This window comes from Pristis pectinata, chromosome 31 (genome assembly GCF_009764475.1).
Source record: "Pristis pectinata isolate sPriPec2 chromosome 31, sPriPec2.1.pri, whole genome shotgun sequence".
Classification (NCBI taxonomy): domain Eukaryota; kingdom Metazoa; phylum Chordata; class Chondrichthyes; order Rhinopristiformes; family Pristidae; genus Pristis; species Pristis pectinata.
This window is the reverse complement of record NC_067435.1, coordinates 4,669,024-4,689,815: the sequence shown is the minus strand read 5'-3', so window position 1 is coordinate 4,689,815 and position 20,792 is coordinate 4,669,024. Positions and strand designations below refer to the sequence as shown.

The following is a 20,792-nucleotide window of genomic DNA, read 5'->3' as shown; positions in this document are numbered from 1 at the left end:
CCAGGCCCCCGGAGCTGAGGCTGCAGCTCTGCTAGCCACAGCACTGTACTGCCCTGCTGAATCTGTTTCCCTTCCAGCCAGAACATTCAACTCAATATGTAAATAATTCTTCATCACCTTTGGCTCCTTTGTCCGTACCCGCATCCCCTTTTGTCATGGGGGTCGTGAGATGGGGGTCAGGGCCATTGGGAGGAGAGTTGTCAGTGGGGAGCTCGGAGAGTGTGACAGGAGTCAGGAACAAACCCCACACCCAGGCACGATCAGCTCATTGATTAGCTCCTCACTGAAAACTGGTTCTCATTCTAAGGGCTGGAACAAATATGCCATCAATTCCTGAAGGAATTCTCTTACTTAGGGTCTGTTTCTTCTATGAATGTTTATAATGATCTTGATTGGTTCCAGTGCAGTAAATAATCCCACAAAATTAAGGACAGGCAATGAATGCTGGCCTTGCCCGTTGATGGAATTAAAACCAAAATTGCATCCAGATAGGAGCCAGCCCATCGAGTTTATACCGACCCAGAGAGCAATCCCAAGCTAGTGCTAATTTTCAGTATGTTATTCTCGCTGCGTTCCTAAGAGCTCCCCACAGAAAATGGAGCACCTGGAGAAACCCGCACAGTCACCGCATCCTGATGAAGGGTCTCGACTCGAAACGTCGACTGTTTATTTCCCTCTGTAGATGCTGCCTAACCTGCTGAGTTCCTCCAGCATCTTGTGTGTGTGTTGCTCCAGATTCCAGCATCTGCAGAATCTCTCGAGTCACAGGGAGTGCGTGCAGTTTAGGAGGTCCAGATGGAACCTGGATCTGTTGCACCCCTGTGCTGCCCCGGATATCTGAAACTGAAGCAGGAAATACTAGGAATACTCAGCAGGTCAGGCAGCATCTTACTAAGAGAAGCAGTCATTGATCTAAACATTAGCAATTAATCTCCACATGTGCCACCTGAGTTGGAGTATTTCCAACACTTTCTGTTTCCATTATAATTGATTGATTGGGGGCACTGCCAACAGCATGGAAACAGGCCCTTCGGCCCAACTGGTCCATGCCGACCAAAGATGCCCCATCGAAATTAGTCCCATTTGCCTGCATTTGGCCCATAACCTTTCCTACCCATGTACCTGTCCAACTGTCTTTTATACTGCAGTCCAGTGCCCTGAGCCTTTATCCATCAGTGGCGCAGCCAGTAGAGCTGCTGCCTCACAGCCCCAGTGACCCGGGTTCAATCCTGACCTCCGGTGATGTCTGCGTGGAGTTCGCACGTTCTCTCTGTGACTGGGTAGGTTTCCCCCCCAGGTGCTCCGGTTTCCTCCCATATCCCACAGACGTGCAGGTTGGTAGGTTAATTGTCGGTCGCAGATTGTCCCTGGTGTGTAGGTCAGCGGTAGTTTGGGGGGAGTTGACGAGAATGTGGGGAGATAGGTTTTTTTACACAGAGAGTAGTGGGTGCCTGGAATGTGTTGCTGGAGTGGTAGTGGAGGCAGATATAATATTTAAGAGGTTCTTAGATAGGATATGGATCATGTGCAGGCAGAAGGGATTAGGTGTCATTGGCACAACATCATGGGTCAAAGGGCCTGTTCCTGTGCTGTACTGTTCTATTTTCTATGTTCTAATAAAAAATGGGATTAATGTAGTAGGTGTAAATGGGCGGTTGATGGCCGGCATGGATTCGTAGGGCCGTAGGGCCTGTTTCTGTGCTGTATCTCTCTATGACTCTATAACCGTCAGCCATTGGGGCAGTGTTTTTACCCAGCAGCCAGTGGGGCAGTAGGCATGGTCATTACCCTCATCCATTTGGGTTGTTGCCTCCATCCTTACGTTACCATGGCAAACATTAGGAAGGAATATCTCTTTCAAAGTCAAAGTCGAGTTTATTGTCATATGCGCAAGTCCATGTGTGCACAGGTGCAATGAAAAACTTGCAGCATCATCATAGGTGTATAGCATCATATAAGCAGCATTCACAAGAAAAACGTAAATTAGACATAAATTATACATAAATTTCCCGCTGTCATTTAAGATGTTACTCGAGATAAGATATCTTTATTAGTCACATGTACATCGAAACACACAGTGAAATGCATCTTTTTGCGTTGAGTGTTCTGGGAGCAGCCCGCAAGTGTCGCCTCGTTTCCAGTGCCAACATAGCATGCCCACAACTTCCTAACCCGTACGTCTTTGGAATGTGGGAGGAAACCGGAGCACCCGGAGGAAACCCATGCAGACACGGGGAGGATGTACAAACTCCTTACAGACAGCGGCCGGAATTGAACCCGGGTCACTGGTGCTGTACTAGCGTTACGCTAACCGCTACACTACCGTGCCTGCCCTTGTCTTATCTAAAAATGTAAATTAAACAAATTTCCAGCTGTCATTTAAGATGAGGTATAACGCTGGCTGACACTTTCACTCGGAGTGCTTGTGATGAGCCACCTCTCTGTTCTCAGCTCCGTCAGGAAGTGGTGGTGTGCATGAGGAGGGACACGGCCCTGGAGACGGCACTGAACGCCAAAGCCTACAAGCGCAGCAAGCGGCAGTCGCTCCGCGAGGCTCGGATCACCGAGAAACTGGAGAAGCAGCAGAAGATTGAGCAAGAACGGAAGCGCAGGCAGAAACACCAGGTGAATGTGACCCTGGAACTTAACACATCAAAGCACAGTCCAGCTGAAGGGTCTTGACCCAAAATGTCAGCTGTCCATTCCCCCCAGAGATGCTGTCTGACCCGCTGAGTTCCTCCAGCTTTTTGTGTATTGCTGCAGATCCCAGCACCTGCAGTCACTTGTGTCTCTGCAGTATTTATAGACCGCCTTCAACGTAGTACAGTACACCCCACGTTACGGAGGAGTTGCATTCCTAGAAAATAGTCCATATTGTGATTTTCTGTAAAGCAAACCTTTGACAAAAATTGACGTTTGTTGTTTCCTTCGCATTTTACTATTTTTTCCTCACATAATTTCCATAAGAGTCCACGTCTCAGTTATTTTGGCAGTGATTTGTAAATTTCATTACCCTAACTACCGTAATGTGGGAGTACACTGTAAACTTCCAATGAGTCTCTGTAGGAGTGTTATAAGACATTCTACAGCAGTCTTGCAAGAACAGGTGAAGAAGCTCAGCCAAAGAGAGGATTTAAAAGACAGAAAATGCTAGTTTCCTCAGCAGGTCAGGCAGCATCTGTGGGGACGGAAGCAGAGTTCACATTTCACACTAATGACATTTCATCATTTTGCCTTTGGAGTTTAAGGAGAGTCTTAAAGGTGGTGAGAGAGATGCACAGGTTTCAGGAGAACAGTGTTTAGTAAATTGATAGGTTGGTTTATTATTGTCACATGTACTGAGGTACAGTGAAAAACTTGCCTTGCAAACCGTTCGTACAGATCAATTCATTATGCAGTGTTTTGAGGCAGTACAAGGTAAAACAAAACAGAATGCAGAATAAAGTGTTACAGTTACAGAGAAAGAGGAGTGCAGGGAGACAATAAGGTGCAAGGTCATAAGAGGACACAAGTTGAAGACATAACAGGCAGCAGTGGAATAACTTCAGGGATGTTTAAGAGGTCAGGGACATAGAGATCTCAGAAGATTGTTAGAGCTTTGTTAGAGCTGACGGGTTACAGAAACAGAGGTCACAAGGCACTGGGAACTGAGGGAATGGGACAGAATCTGGAGGGGTCCCAGAACAACTTGAAAATGTTGCTAAATTAATGCTGCAACTGTGGGCTTTTCTGTAACATCAAAAGGCAGTTGTTCAGACTTGTTCTGAATTGTAATATTATGGAGTGCATGCCATGGGGAACACCCCCAACAAACTGTGACATGAGATTAGTTGATAACAAGGTCATTTTAGAGCAAGGTAGATTCAATCCAATGGGAGGTGTCAGTAAGTGATCGATATTGTTCATCCTTTCTCACTCTCCTGCACTTATTTTTGTAATCCATTCCCAAGTGACAAAATGACACACTGACCCCCATTGCCCGTTCTTGCACCCAGGAGTACCTCAACAGCATCCTGCAGCATGCAAAGGACTTTAAGGAGTACCACCGGTCAGTCACGGGGAAGATGCAGAAACTGACCAAAGCCGTGGCCACCTATCACGCCAACACCGAGCGCGAGCAGAAGAAGGAGAATGAGCGGATCGAGAAGGAGAGGATGAGGAGGCTAATGGTGAGTGGCAGCAAGCACCTCCCATCCTACCAACCCCCCAACCACTTCCTCTGCTTGATACTGGCTGTGGTTGAGGGAAATGCCTCCGTTGGCCTTCTGAGGTCCCACATGGCTGCTAATTTTGTGTGATGGTCAACCACCAGAGCTGCATCCAATCCTGCACACAAATCGGCTTTGTACAGGGGCAGGAGGGAATAAATGGGGAAAGGAGGCATGAGCGATTGATTGGGGCAGGAATGTTGCCCATGTTAGGGCCAGCTGTCTATTAAAGTGTTGATACTGGGTTATTCAAAGCTCCCTTGTATCTCTCTGTCTCTGTCTCTCTCCTTTCTTTCCTTGCCTATGTCTTTCTGCCTCACTATCTTTTCCCCTCTCTTTCTTCTCTTTGTCTCTCCAATTTTCTGTCTCTGTCTGTCTCTCTCTCTCACTCTCCACTCTCTCTCTCCCTTCTCTCTCCCCTTTACACACTCTCTCTCCACACCTTCTCTCTCCCCCTTTCTCCCCCTCTCTCTCCCCCCCCTTCTCCCTCCCTCCCCCCCTCTCTCACACTCAACACTCTTTCCACTCCTTCCCTCTCTCTCTCTCACCCCTCCACAGGCAGAAGATGAGGAAGGCTATCGGAAACTGATCGACCAGAAGAAGGACCGGCGCTTGGCTTACCTGCTGCAACAGACGGACGAGTACGTGGCCAACCTGACAGAGCTGGTCCGACAGCACAAAGCAGCACAGGCAGCGAAAGAGAAAAAGAAGAAAAAGAAGAAGAAGGTCAGTGCGACAGGTGCCCCAGTGTGAGCAGGAGGGGGGGACGCAGCATCTGCAGCTCCTCACCTCAAAGAAAGACTTTGGATGTTTTGCTTCCTTTACAACTACCGGTTGTCCCAAAGCACTTCACAGCCAATTATTTTCAAATCATAGTCACCAGTCCAATGTATGAAATACAACAAACGGTTTTAAGATCCCACAAACAATGATCTGTTATTGACCAAATGATTAGGTTTTAGGCTTTGGTTCAGAATCAGATTTGTTGTTTTGCGACAGTTCAGTGCAAAGGCACAGAGATCTATAAATTGCAAAAATAAATAAACTTTTGCAAGAGAAAAGGAATAACGAGGTAGTGTTCGTGGGTTCATGGATCGTTCAGAAATCTGATGGCAGAAGGGGAAGAAGGTGTGGTGTGTGTTCTCCCAACTTCCCCTTCCTGAAGTCCACAACCAGTTCCTTGGTTAAAAGGCACAGGGGTTCATTCCCTTGTTCTTTGAGTTAGCACCATCTCCCACATCTACCTGAGAGTGCAGACCAATGTCCTGTTTAACATCTCATTCCTGTTTAGCATTCCTTTATTACTGGCTAGATGCTTTTGGTCAAATCTGTGGAGTAGTCATAGAGTTCAGCCCAACTCATCCATGCTGACCAAGATGCCTAGCGAAGCTAGTCCTATTTGCCTGCATTTGGCCCATATCCCTCTATCCTATCCACGCACCTGCCCAAATGTCTTTTAAACATTGTAATTGTATCCACTCTACCATTTTTTCTGGCAGCTTGTTCCATATCCCCAACCAAATTAGGATGTGAACTCATAGCCTTTTGACTCACGGGTAAGAGTTCTTCCACCAACTCACATCTGAGAGGAGCTGATCACATCTGCCCATGTTCCCAACTTTGTTACTGAGGGTGATCCTGTCCACCACAAGTTAATTAATCAGGCATGTGTGTGTAGAGCAAAATCTACACCTAAAGTTACTTCACTGAGGACCAGCTCCAGGCCAAGTTTGTCTCAAAGTTCTAAATAAATTGAAAGAGCTTGAATATTTGACCCCAGAATTGTTTTGTTGGCGAGATGAGTCTATGTTCCTTCAGTGGTGGGATCTCTGCCAATGTAAGTTCCTTTTGTGTGTTTTGCCCTTTCAGTTTCTTCCAACCTCTCCCCCGCCACCTCTCCCCCCAACTCCATATCCTTTTCAGTCAGAGTCAGGAGATTCAAGTGGTCTCCTCGCCACTGAGATGAGCTAGGCCCCCTGTAGACCAGAGCCACAAGGCACACACTGTGTTCCCCTGAAGTGATTTCTCATGGCTTGTGTTCTCACTGCTTCTCTTTCTAACCTTTACCCTTTTTTGTTAAACAGAAGCAGGAAAACGTGGATGGCTTAGGTTCTGCTGTTGGTCCTGATGGTGAGGTGAGTGACTGGGGAAATGTGGATTGGTAGTTACTGATGACAGCAACCCAGAGATCAGAAGTTCAAGCCTCACAATGGCGACTGTAAAATTTAACTTGATTAGTTTGAGAGCTGGGGTGAAAATATAAACTAACAGCTTCACTATTTTCAAATTCCCCTCTGTCGTACACCATCCACAGTTGGACATGTACTGCCACTCCTTCATCGTCACTGGGTCTAAATTCTGGAACTTCCCTCCCCAACAGCACTGAGGGAGCACCGTCACCGGAGGGAGTGCAGTTGGTTCAAGAGGGTGGCTCACCCCCCTCCTCCTCGATGACAATTTGGGATGGGTAATAATTTCTGGCCTTTCCCAGTGATGCCCATATCTTGTGAATGGATAAATGTAAAAAAGCGATGCTTCTCGAGGAGAGATGTGAAGAATTGCTGAGCAGATGGCAATGACTTGCTTAATACTTGGAAACAAGGATTAAGAAGGGATGGAGTGACGGAGTTGTCCTTTGACAGTGATCAATATTGCCTTTTTAGCTTGTTAATCCGTGACCTGGATCACTGCATCCTGCATCCATTACTGCTTTGTATAAAGCATCAGGCAAGATGTCCTATGTCGTGGGCAAGACTTCCGCCAAAATACCCATTACTCAAATAGTTCTAGACTGAACGGCACATTCGTAAGATGAAGGCTGTGATCTAATAACGGCAGGGCTGGCTCACAGGACCGAACACTCTCTTCCACCTATGAAACAATAGGAGCGTAAGAAATAAGAGCAAGGAGTTAGGCCATTCAGCCCTTGGAACCAGCTCCGTCGTTCATCAAGGTCATGGCTGGTCTACCTCTGCGACACTTTCCTGCACTGTCCCCATATCCCGATTCCCTTCATGCCCAGAAATCTATTGATCTTTGTGTTGAGCAGACAAAGACCAAGCCTCCCCCCGACAGCCGTCCAGTGTAGAGAGTCCCAAAGGTTCACCAACTTGAAAAGTTTCTCCTCATCTCAGTCCCAAATGGCCTACTGCTTATTCTCAAACAGCAGCCAGGAGAACCATCTCCCTGTCTCCAGCCCATCAAGCCCTTTAAGAATTTTAAGTTTTAATGAGATGTCATTGGTCTTGACTCCAGACATACAGAGGTAGTCTACTCAATCTTATGACGAACCCACCATCCCTGGAGCTATGTTGGTGAACGTTCGCCGTGCTCCCTCTATGCCAAGTACATCCCTTGGGAAAGGGAGAGAAGGGGACGAAGGGATGAAGTGGGCGGGTCGGTCGATGGTGTGGGTGGAGTGCAGTGAGATGGTGAGCTTTACTTATTGGGAAATGTTCCTCGCCCTCAGCTCTTGGATGAGACGAGCCAGATGAGTGACTTGCCGGTGAAGGTGATCCACGTGGAGAGTGGCCGAATCCTGTCTGGAGCTGAGGCGCCGAAGGCAGGACAGCTGGACGCCTGGTTGGAGATGAACCCTGGGTGAGTACACAAGAACACAATGGGGAGCAGGAGTAGGCCACTCGGCCCCTCAAGCCTGCCCTGCCATTCAGTATGATCATGGCTGATCTACACTGGCTTCAACTCCTCTTCCCTGCCAGTTCTCCATAGCCCTCAGTTCCTCGATCTTTCAAATATTTATCTATCTCCACCTTAAATATATCTAATGATCTGCCCTCGAGGCAAGGAATTCCAGAGATTCACCACCCTCTGAAATTAAAAGACCGACCCCTTATATTGTAGTTACATCCCCTTGTTCGTGACTCTCCCTCGAGTGAAAATACCTCAACATTGACCCAGTCAAGCCATCTTAGAATCTTATATGTTTGAATAAGGTCACCCCTCATTCTTCTAAACTCCAAGGAATACAGACATACAGACCCAAGTAGAGCACAGTGACTTCCCCAGGGTTTGGGGAATAGCTCAGCTTTCCCAGCCTCTCTTTATTCCCCCCGCCCCCACCCCCAACTTCTTGGACTAACGGTCCCATCTCCCTGCCTCTAGTCCTCTGGGCTGAGAAGGCCTTGAGAGCATTGCTGCTCAGTGACTGAGTGACCTTGCCCGTGGCAGGCTGCACTTGCCCCAGTCGGTATTCAGGGACACACACTGCTAGCCACTCGTTATGAGAAAGGTTCTTTTGGATCTTAACGATAGAGGTATCTGGACACACAGTCTTTGTACTTTAAAAAGGAGGATTTTATTTACAAAGACCGACACGGGAACAGAACGTGAAGGAACAAATGCACACTCGCACTCGGGTGATCGCGAGACATGGGGGAAGTCACAACAGGAGTGAAGTGCGCACACACACGCAACAAACTAGTACAAATGATTAGGGAACGAACAAGTACGTTGTCTGAACCCCCGAATCTGGGCAAACAATGGCTCTACGCTACTGGGAATCTACGTAAGACGCTCCTAGACCCCTGTGGAAGTGCACCCTTTCACCTGTGGTCAGAAAAGAGAAAGAGCTACCCACATGTACCATCTTTTATAGGGCTGAAACTGGGTGGAGCCCGTTCAGGTAATTCAAGCAAGCCAATGATTCAGGGTCAAGAACAAAAGTGTGTTACCAAGCCAATCCTTAGGTGTGCTCTTAATGGGTGGGGCAGAGCCGAACCCTTGATTGACAGTGGTGTAGCTTCCGACCCGATGGGCAATGCTATCATCCGACCATGGGGGTCAGTAGTGTTGTCACTGTCATCTGACCCCTGGCCTTTCATACTACACCACTGTGCCAAAATCTGGCAATACAAAAATGCTTGCATTTCTATAGCACCTACCATGACCTCAGGATATCCCAAAGTGCTTCCTGGCCAATGAACTACTTAAAAAATAAACTCGCTGTGTAATATCAGTGAGTAATATTACAGAGCGAGTAATATCAGTGAGCACAACAGTAATTTATGCACAGCAAGTGAGAACATAAAAATTGGACACAAGAGTTGGCTATTGGGCCTTTGGTGCTCCTTTGCCGATTCAACAAGATCATGTCTGACCTACGTCGGTGCCTGCACTAACCTCTATCCCTTGATTCCTTTAATCTCTGAAAATGCATCAGTCTCTGGCTTGTACATGCAAAATGCTGGAGGAACTCGGCAGGTCAGGCAGCATCTATGGAGGGAAATGAACAGTCGACGTTTCAGGCTGAGACCCTTCATCAGGACTGGAAAGGAAGAGGGCAGAAGCCAGAATGAAAAGGGTAGGGGGAGGAGCACACGCAGGCAGGTGATAGGTGAATCCAGGTGAGAGGGGGAAGGTAGGTGGGTGGGGGAGGGTGGTGAAAGGGAGTGATGTGAGAAGCTGAGGGGTGATAGGTAGAAGAGGCAAAGGGCTGAAGGAGAAGGAATAGAGGACAGTAGACCATGGAATAGAAGGAAGGAGGTGGGGAATAGGAGGGAGGTAGTGGGCAGGTCGTGATGGCGGGGGAGAGGAAAGAGAGGGCGAGGGGTCCACGGGAATGAGGGAAAACGGAAAGAGGGTTCTATCCGCAGCCTCCTGTACTGCCACGTTGAGGCCAGATGCAGGTTGGAGGAACAACACCTCACGTTCCGCCTCAGTAGTCTCCAACCTGATGGCATCAGCACTGATTTCTCTAACTTCCATTAACCCCTCCCCTCTTCCCCCCCCCCCTTACCCCCTTTTGTTTATCTTCATTCCCGTGGCCCCCTCACTCCTTCTCTATCCCCTCCCCCGCCACCATGACCTGCCCACTACCTCCCTCCTATTCCCCACCTCCTTCCCTCTATTCCACGGTCTACCGCCCTCTCCCACCAGATTCCTCCTTCTTCAGCCCTTTGCTTCTTCAACCTATCACCCCTCAGCTTCTCACATCACTCCCTTACATCCCCCCTCCCCCACCCACCTACCTTCCCCCTCTCACCTGGACTCACCTATCACCTGCCTGCATGTGCTCCTCCCCCTTCCCTACCTTTTTATTCTGGCTTCTGCCCTCTTCCAGTCCTGATGAAGGGTCTCGACCCGAAATGTTGACTGTTTATTTCCCTCCATAGATGCTGCCTGACCTGCTGAGTTCCTCCAGCATTCCATGTGTGCTGTAGTGAAGAGGGGTCTGGAAATAGAGTCAGTTGGGGCTTTGAAAAGGGAATTGGAGAGGCACTTGAGGGAGAATAACTTGCAGGGCTATGGGGAAAAGAGCAAGGGGATGGGACTGATAGGATTGCTGCACAAGGAGCTGGCGTAGACTTGATGGGCTGAATGACCTACTCCCCTGCCTGACCTGTTGAGTTCCTCCAGCATTTTGTGTGTGTTGCTCCAGATTTCCAGCATCTGCAGAATCTCTTGTGTCCCAATCTCTGGCTTGAAGGTACACGGAGACTCCACAGTCTTCCTGGATGAAGACGTTTCTTCTCATTTCTGATTTGAGTGGATTGAGACTGGTTCTAGTCACCCAGCCAGGAGAAACATCAAGTCCACCTTCTACCCTCAAGTTCCATAAGAGTTTTCTTTGTTTTCTGTCCATTAACCAAACCTCAATTCATCCCAGTATATTATCTCATAATCGCTTCTCTGAAATAAGTAACAGAGGAGGTTCACCAGGTTGATTCCAGAGACGAAGGTGTTAGCCTATGAGGAGAGATCGAGTCACCTGGGACTATACTCACTGTAATTCAGAAGAATGAGAGGGGATCTTATAGAAACACATAAAATTATGATAAGGATAGATTATTTTACCAGGAAGGTTGTTTCCACCGGTAGGTGAGACTAGAACTAGGGGACATAGCCTCAAGATTCGGGGGAATAGATGTAGGATGGAGATGAGTAGAAACTGCTTTTTCAGAGAGTAGTGAATCTGTGGAATTGTCTGCCCAGGAAGCTGTGGAGGCTAGCTCATTAAATATATTTAAGACACAGTTAGATAGATTTTTGCACAGTAGAGGAATTAAGGGTTATGGGAAAAAGGCAGGTAGGTGGATCTGAGTCCATGGCCAAATCAGCCATGATCTTATTGAAAGGCGGAGCAGGCTCGACGGGCCTGATGGCCTCCTCCTGCTCCTATTTCCTATGTCCTTATGACTCTCCCATCTCACTTCTCCGTTACTGCCCTCGTTTCTTCCGAGCAGGTATGAGGTGGCCCCACGCTCCGACAGTGAAGACACTGGCTCCGAGGAAGAGGAAGAGGTGAGTGCAAAGTAGAAAGAGATGCAAACCGTCTAGATCCTGGTGAGCAGGAGCCCTCGTTATAACGCGCACCTCGTGGACCTGTGCACATAGACCACAGGGAGCGTTATAACGGGAGTTGCTCCAGTCACAAAGCCAGATTTTTCCTCCAGTTTTTTGACTTTGTTTATTTAAAGAAAACACTTGATGTTTTTTAAGCTGCACAGTAATAAAGCAGTGGTCATAATCTCACACCGTATCTATAGTGTTCTATCTCAGCGACATTTTAAAGTCACCAGGGTAGCTTTACGTCCTGTGCCTTTAACATGCTGCAGAAGAGGAGATGGACAGTGCCGTTGGTGAGGGTTGCTGGCTGGAGCCCAGCAACTGCAAACTGTTGATTTTTGGATGCAGTGCTTTTATTTTTTTATTTCATGAACTGTCTTTAAAATCACGTCAGGATACGACAGACTGGAGGCCGCTAATCATGTCGGAGGACAGGTCTCGTTCGGGACTGCTGGTAAGCACATTAGAACAAGTGTAAGGGTTCCGGGAGTCTTCACGTTGCTTGTGAACGAGTGGGCTGATTCTGCCCTGGAGAGTAGGGATTGTAAGCCCATCCAAACCCTTTAGTACTCCTCTGTTTGCTCAGGAAAGTGCTGCCTCTGGTGCCTCATCTGGATGGCTTTTCTTTGAGTCAGGAACAGAGCTATCTCTATTTTGTGTGAGATCCTCTCCACGTGTAATATTTATGCTCGTGAAGCCTATTATCAGTGAATGCTATTTTAATCATCAGATTATAAACCTGACCTGATCTCAACCAGCATACACCCAGGGAAGAATGTTCATGGGTGACAGTTTCACGCCAGCATCTGCTCCATGAATGTAATGTGGCAAGGAGCAGTGGCTGAAATTCAGATCTCCAGGATTGTGAAAATCAAAAAAACTGCAAATGCTGGAATTCTGGAAAAAAAAGCAGCAAATGCTGGGAACACTCAGCAAGTCAGGCAGCATCTGTGGAGAGAGTAAAGCAGAGTCAACACCTCAAATCAGAGATCCTTCTGAGAATGGGTCTTTGACTGAAACGTTAACCCTGTTTCTCTTTCTGCAATTGCTGCTTCCCAGATGAACGCACCAGGTGGTCCGTGCACAGGCTGACCAGCAGAGGTGGGAAGGCTAAATGTTTTATTCAATGTGATCCCTATCCATATGTGAGACTTCCGGAGACTTCTGCTGAAACCTACTGTCAATAGACTTAATTTGGTGTCTTATTTAAGAACTCACCTGTTTATTCCTTAACAGCGGCGAATTTGTAAGTTGCTGACATGGTGCAATAAAATGTGGAGTTGGGGGCTTGATCATCTGTTCTCCTGTGTCTAAGCTAATCTGAGCCCTGCTACTAATTTGTTTAAAATATGTGGATTCAATTTAGTGGTTAACTAGTAAGTGGCATGGAGCATCAATTCAGAAGCATGAGTTTGAATCTGACTATAGGGAATTTAAATTCAAGTAGTTAAATAAACCTGGAATTTAATAAGTAAGGAGCCAGTCGCAGTTATGCTGACCATGAAATCAATACAACACCTACTGAGTTCACTAATGTCCTTCAGCAGAGGAAGTCTGCCGTCCTTACACAACCTGGTTTATATGTGACTCCAGACCCACCAATGTGGACAGTCTTGTGTCCAGCATTGCTCCAGGTTCCAGCATCTGCAGTCTCATGTGTCTCCACTAACGTGGTTGACTGTCAACCACTTCCTCAGTTCAGGGTCTATCGGGATTGGGGAATAACTGCTAGTATTTCCCATGACGTCCACATCCTCAAGGACGTGAGTAAACTGGGAAAGGAAATGAGTTAAGGATCTAAGAATATGGTCACAGATGTTTCTTGGCAGTGTCATCTCTCACCCCAGCTTATACCGAAATGGTGTGATGTTGTGCGGTGGGGGAGCAAGTCAAAGTTGAGTTTATTGTTACATGCACAAGTACATGTGTGCACAGGTGCAATGAAAAACTTACCTCCAGCAGCATCACAGACACATAGCATCAGGAGAAAGACATAAATTAAACAGTTTTTACAAAAAAGAACACAATTAGAACAAAACAGAATAGTCCATTTTAGTGCAAAATGATCAAAGTGGTCATAGTGTTGCCAAACTCTAGTGACTAAGGTTGGTTCAAGAATGGAATGGTTGAATGGAAGTAGCTGTTCTTAAATCTGGTGGTGTGGGACTTCAGGCTTCTGTACCTCCTGCCGGACGGTATCTGTGAGAAGGTGGCATGACCCGGATGGTGGGGATCTTTGATGATGGCAGGTCCACATGTAAACATTACCGATGGTGGGGAGGGATGTGCCTGTGAGACATATAAGAATATGGTCACAGATGTTTCTTGACAGTGTAGTCTGTGACCCCAGCTTATACCGAACTGGTGTGATGTGGTGTGGTGGGGGACCAAGTGTGGGTGCTCAGCTGAGGCTTGGCTGCCAGGGCAAACTGAGGCATCTCACAGCTGTACTGGCTGTGCTCAGGGTAGGAAGCCTACAGGTCCCACGGAGACACAGGAGACTGCAGATGCTGGAATCTGGAGCAGCAAACAAACTGCTGGAGGAACTCAGTGGGTCAGGCAGCATCTGTGGGGGGGAAATGGACAGTTGACGTTTCGGGTCTCAATCCAAGGCTTCGGTTCCCAGCTCGTTGCTCCCTCAGCTCAATGAGTGTGCTGGTCTGTTTAAAAGCTGCACCTGGGCCGAAGGGCCTGTTTTGTGCTGTATGGTTCTATGGTTCTCCCAGGGAGTTGCTCATTGTGCCAAGGCTGGCTGTCCCTCCCCAGTCCCCGTCTCTGTACTTTCTCCTCTTCCAGAACGGTGGGCTGTCTGCTACCCCCCTGTAGACTGCTGCTGCTCACTTGCTGAAGGCATCACAGCATGGGAACAGGCCCTTTGGCCCATCATGTCTGTGCTGAATGCAACACCAAATTAAACCAATCCCTTCTGCCTGCACATCCTCCATATCCCTCCACTCCCTGTATATTCATTGGTCTATATAAAAGCCTCTTGAACACCACTATCGTATCTGCAACGTTCTTTCTGAACTTAATCTTCTTCTCCCACCGCTGCGGAGAGGTCAAATCACAGCTCTTTGCAAAGAGCACAAAAACAATAGGCAGGCAAATGAAGTAAAGGGCTCTTCTGCCTGACATGGTGTCTGCCTTGTTCTGTGGAGTCTGGAACTTCATTAAGCACTGACTGAGCGTCACCCCGATTTCGCACAGGAGGAGTCTGCTATGGGTTTTAATCTTGCCTGAAAGCCACTCATTGGCTCAGTCTGGCGGCCTGTGTCACTTATCCAAGGGGGCGTCCGTGTGTGCACTGTACCACTTATGGGCAGTTGCTCTACTGCCGGCTCCTGTTACTCACCAAACATCGCCTGCTGTAGACTGGGTGTGGAGCTTGCATTTACTTTCCCCTCAAAACCCCTAGATGGTCCCCATATTGTCTAAACCTGTGGTGCCTCATCATCCCCTCTCCTCAGACATCAAAAATGGGGCGATACAGGCACGAGTTGTGTCAAATTGTTATGATCTGAAATTGCCTTTCTGGATGCGAAGGGCCTGGCAACAAATTCTGTATTCCAAAAGGAAGTGGATATGTACTCCAGGGAATTTGGAATGCTGTGTGGAAAGAGTGGGACTAATTGGATAGCACGATCCTCATGGGCTTGAATGGCCTGTTTGTTTTGTGATTCTGTGACTCTAATTAACCCACTGTAGTGCTGAAGGAATACATTCAGAAAATGGGTTTGTTTTGTAGTGTCCCATCCTTCAGGAAAGGAACACGTCCTTGACTGGATGGCCACAAGGTGCTCTCTCGGCCCTTGATTCTTCACCTGTGATCTGATGCAGTGAGTGTCGATGGGCTGCCCAGTCTGCGAGAGCAGCAGTGGATCAGTCAGACCTGTCCACCATCCCCAAAGCAGCATTTTCCAGCAGCGGTCGCACCTGCTTGTAGGAAACTGGTTTCCCCTTTCCCAGCTTAGTGGTCTAACGGTAGTAAGGGCTGGGAGCTTAACCAGCAGAGGGCAGAGTGTGGGATCGTGTTGTGTGATTAAGCTCACGTGAGCCATTGTGCAAAGCTGCATGTGAGCTGGACAGCTGGATCCAAGATTCCACCTCCAAGCACTCATATTCCCGTTCTAGAACAGCTCCCTCCCATTCGATTCCAGAACGGCCCCTCCCATTGCATCCTAAGATAAGATGAGATATCTTTATTAGTCACATGTACATCGAAACACACAGTGAAATGCACCTTTTGCGTAGAGTGTACTGGGTGCAGCCCGCAAGTGTCGCCACGCTTCCAGAGCCAACACAGCACGCCCACAACTTCCTAACCTGTACGTCTTTGGAATGTGGGAGGAAATCGGAGCACCCGGAGGAAACCCACGCAGACACGGGGAGAACGTACAACCTCCTTACAGACAGCGGCCGGAATTGAACCCGGGTCACTGGCGCTGTAGCAGTGTTACGCTAACCGCTACACCACCGTGCCTGTCCGAGAATAGTCCCCACACATTTCTGCTCTGGGACAACACACAAAGCACTGGAGGAACTCAGCAGGTCAGGCAGCATCTGTGGAGGGAAATGGACAGTTGACGTATCATGTCGAGACCTTTCATCTGGACTGGAAAGAAAGAGCGGAGATCGCCAGTATAAAGAGGTGGAGGGAAGGGCTGGGGCAAGAGCTGGCGGGTGGATCCAGGTGAGTGAGGGGGTGATAGGCAAACGAGGGAGGGGGGGAGAATGGGAAATGTCAGAAGCTGGAAGGTGATAGGTGGAAGTGACAAAGGGCTGAGTGTGATAGAATCTGATAGGAGAGGAAGGTGGAGCGTGGACTAAAGGGAGGCAGGTGGGGAGGGGAACTGGTGGGAGGAGTGTGTGGGTGGTAGGGAGAGGGAGGGGAAAGAGATGAGGTAATAGGGGCCAGTTGGATCAGGAGAAGAGAGAAAAAGGAAAAATAGGAGCAAAGGGACAGAGGGAGAGCAGTTACTGGAAATCTGAGAATTCAGTGTTCATGCCACCAGGTTGGAGACACTCCTCTCACCGATTCTGCTCTAAAGCAGTTCCCTCCCGCTGTGTTCCAGGATGATCGGCGCCCATTCAGCTTTGGAACAGTTCCCACACATTATGCTTCCATGATTCTGTTCTAGAACAGTTTCCCACCCTTTCTTCCCAAACCAGTCCTTTCTTCACTCTTTGCCAAGCCAGCCCCCACTCCCACACGCCACATTGCCGCACCTACTCCATGACCTGGCGCCTTGGACGTATATCGGCCATTCCTTCAGCATCTGGTCACAGTCTTGGGGTCCCTCCCTAATACCGGTGTGGGAGTGGGCTCATCCCTGGACTGCAGTCATTCTAGATGGCAGATCACTCACCACTGTTTGCCAAGGGTAAGTAGGGACGGACAATAATTGCTGGTGTAGCCTTATCCTGAAAATGAATAAATCACTTACTTGAAAACTCTGCTCAAATGGGAAATGTGAACGTGGTTGCTTCTGGTAGACAGGTACCTGTGTGAGGTAAATGTGCTGATCTATTGATGGTTCTGCTTTGTTTTCAGGAGGAGGAAGAGGAGGAGCAGGCAGCCACATCAGCACTACCTTCTGCACCGGAGGAGAAGAAGAAAATTCAGGATCCAGACAGTGAAGAGGTGTCTGAGCTGGACGCCAGGCAGATCATAGAGTAAGGGCAGCACTGTGGGGTGTGGCACAGGCTTAGTCTGAGGCAGAGTGGGTGGGAACTGGCTCGGGCAGAGTGAGGAACCAACTGGTTTGGGACAATATGGCTGGGAATTACTCCAGAACAGAACTATGGCTTGTGGCTCAGGAGCATGCTGTATGGGAGCTGTTCTGGAGTTGAATGGGTGGGCAATCTTTTTGGAGCAGAACAGGAAGGAACTGTTCCAGATCAGAACGGAAGGGATGCCATTCTAGAACAGAATGGGGGCAGGGGTCTGGAACACAATGTGTGGGGACTGTTCTGGAGCTGAAAGGGCAAGAATCACTGGCGCAGAATATGAGCGTTCTGTTCTAGAGCAGAAGTGTTCTAGAGTGCAATGGGACGGGGTTCATTCTAGAGCAGGACAGGGTGTATGTGTTCTGGAGCTAAATTGAGGGAAAGGAACAGAATTATGGGAGCATAATGAGAGAGAACCTTTCTTCAGCTCAAAGGGAAGGAACTGCTCTGTGGAGCAGAATGTGTGGGATCTGCTCTGGAACAGAATGGATGATGAGAGTGGAGAGTTTTTCCTTTATCAGATGCAGTGTTGTGACAGGGACTAATTGCATCTTGTAGGAATGCCAAGCAGGACGTGGATGATGAGTACAGTGCACCACTGTCTAGTATACGTGGTCTACAGTCCTATTACGCAGTGGCTCACGCAGTGACCGAGAGGGTGGATATTCAGTCCACGCTGCTTGTGAACGGTTTACTGAAACAATATCAGGTAAAGGAGAGGGTGGGGTGTATTTCTACTCTTCTATTTCCTTTCAGACAGCACAGCTCTTCAGTTAACTTGCCGGCAGATGGCTGGTTTCTCCCGTGCGTTGCACCCTGTGGGTGGGTCACCTTTAATCGCCCACTAGTGAATCCCCTGCTGCAGACAGGCACTGGGCAATTGGCCAAGGAATGGGTGTCCCAGGAGGAATTAAGGTCAGGAGCATTTCCCCTTCAGAATGTCGAGTTTATTGTCATGTGCACAAGTACGGTGAGGTACAGGTATGACGAAAACCTTGCTAGCAGCAGCATCACAGGCACCTGGGTACAGACAACACACAGAATATAAATTACACATAAATTATTCAAGACAGTGGAGAGAAAGGAAAGACTATAAAACAATACATTAGTGCAAAAAATTAGTCACAATCAGAGACAAGTCCATGGTAGTGCAAGAGGTGGTCCGTACTGTTCAGTGACTTATCGGTCAACTCATCAACCCAACTTGCCATTGTAAAGTGTCCGTGGAAAGCAAAGCCGGTGAAGCAACAAACACACTCTGAAACAAGGTCCTCGAATCACAACACAGAAGGCCATTTGGCCCACTATGCCCATTCTAGCTTCCTGAAACAACTATCAACTTAGTTTCTGCCCCCTGAATTTCCCTCATGGCCCTGCAAGTTTTTCCCATTCATGTATTTATCCAATTCCCTCTAAAAGTCCACGATGACTCTGCTTCCATCACACTCTCAGGCTGCACATTCAGAACGTGACACGCAAGTAATAAATCTCCTCGTTCAGTTATAGAACTATAGAACACTACAGCACAGAAAACAGGCGATTCAGCCCTTCTAGTCTGTGCCAAAACTTTATTCCGCTAGTCCCATTGACCTGCACTCGGTCCATATCCCTGCAGACCTCCCCCCTCCATGTATCTATCCAATTTATTCTTAAAACTTAAGAGTGAGCCCACATTTACCACGTCAGATGGCAGCTCGTTCCACACTCACACCACTCTCTGAGTGAAGAAGTTCCCCCTTAACCTTTCCCCTTTCACCCTAAAGCCATGTCCTCTCGTACTTATCTCTCCTAATCTAGGTGGAAAGAGCCTACTCGCATTTACTCTGTCTATACCCCTCATAATTTTGTAAACCTCTATCAAATCTCCTCTCATTCTTCTACACTCCAAGGAATAAAGTCCTAACCTGTTCAATCTTTCCCTGTAACTCAACTCCTGAAGACCCAGCAACATTCTAGTAAATCTTCTCTGCACTCTTTCAATCTTACTGATATCCTTCCTATAGTTAGGTGACCAGAACTGCACACAATACTCTGCCTTGTACTCTGTGAGGATGAAAGGTTACAAGCAGGAGGGAGCGAGTAGGTGGGGTTCTGTTCTAAATTAGAGGCCTTTAAATGACAGAGAAAATGTCTCCTAGTTGTAGAGACTAAAACTGGGCTAATAAATGTATGACGTTCACCAGTGAGCTCACGGATGTCTGGATAATCTGTCTTGTCCAGAAGATGATTGGAATAAGGAAAACAATACCACAAGGAGTAGTTCGGGCAAAAGCATGGGAGTTATCAAGATGATGCTGGATAAATAGACAAGGGGGAAAGAAATAAAGTGAAGGACAAGGGCCGCAGCTGAATGGGAACACCACAACCTCTAGGTTCCCCACCAAGCCGCTCGCCATCCTGACTGGGTCTAAATCCTACGACTGGCTCCCCATCACTACCAGGAGAGCAGAGGTTCATGAAGGCAGCTCAATACACACGTCTTAAAGGGGATTAGGAACGGACGATAAATGCTGGCCTTGCCAGTGATGTCCACCTTCCAACAAATGAATAACAGAGGAATTGCTGGTATGTTCTGGTGAGGTATGGTGGGAAGGTTAAGTCAAGTCAAGTCCGGTTTACTGTCATGTGCACAAGTACGGTGAGGTACAGGTACAATGAAAAACTTGCTTGCAGCAGCATCACAGGGAGGTAGGTACAGACAACACACAATATAAATTATACATAAATTATACAAGACAATGAAGAGAGAGAAAAAGAAATACTGTGCAAAAACAAGACCTTAGTGTAAAAAAAAGACAATCAGAGACAAGTCCGTGGTGGTCCGTAGTGTTCCATTGCTGAGGTAGGGTTAAGCACCATTACAGACCAGTCGGGCTGAATGGCCTGTTACTATGTTGTACACTATATTCTGCATTCTGCTATTGTTTTCCCCTGTACTGCCTTGATGTACTTATGTTGTGAAATGATCTGAATGGATGGTGCAGTTTCTCACTGTACCTTGGTACATGTGACAATACTAAACCGTTGGCATTCTATGTAATTCCTTAAATGCTACGCAGGTCAAAGGTCTGGAGTGGCTCGTCTCACTATACAACAACAACCTGAATGGGATCCTCGCTGATGAAATGGGTCTGGGAAAGACCATCCAGACCATCGCCCTCATCACATACCTCATGGAGCACAAGCGCATCAACGGACCATTCCTCATCATAGTACCTCTCTCGTAAGAAGACCTCTGCTCCCCTCTCTGTGTCCTGGAGATTGAGGGAGGAACGCTGACCAGAATTCTGGAGAATCCCAACAACCCCCAGCTTCCATCCAGCTCCCTTTTAAAGAAATGTTTCACATCCTTCTGATGTGGTTTATCCAAAGGATTCTTGGGTTTTCCACAGATTAAAGCCGGACCACTTCATTAGTGGGCTGTCCGATACAGAGTACAATTTTGTGGGATTTCACCAAACCACTTCATTTCCTTGATGAGCATGTTAGGTTATATTATCTCTACAGCCAGCACATATAAAGAGTATTAAACACTGTACCAGAATTGGAGAG

General features: G+C 47.8%; 1 protein-coding gene across 1 annotated transcript in view; it reads left to right on the top strand.

Moving 5' to 3' along the window:
- LOC127584887 (transcription activator BRG1-like) overlaps positions 1-20,792 on the top strand; it is an 81,506-nt gene that overhangs the window by 14,218 nt on the left and 46,496 nt on the right. The window contains 10 exon segments of the mRNA XM_052041857.1: positions 2,452-2,625; positions 3,996-4,169; positions 4,767-4,934; positions 6,293-6,343; positions 7,678-7,808; positions 11,411-11,468; positions 11,908-11,967; positions 17,065-17,186; positions 17,799-17,949; positions 20,300-20,463. Of these exon segments, the coding sequence (XP_051897817.1) occupies positions 2,452-2,625; positions 3,996-4,169; positions 4,767-4,934; positions 6,293-6,343; positions 7,678-7,808; positions 11,411-11,468; positions 11,908-11,967; positions 17,065-17,186; positions 17,799-17,949; positions 20,300-20,463 (1,253 nt within the window).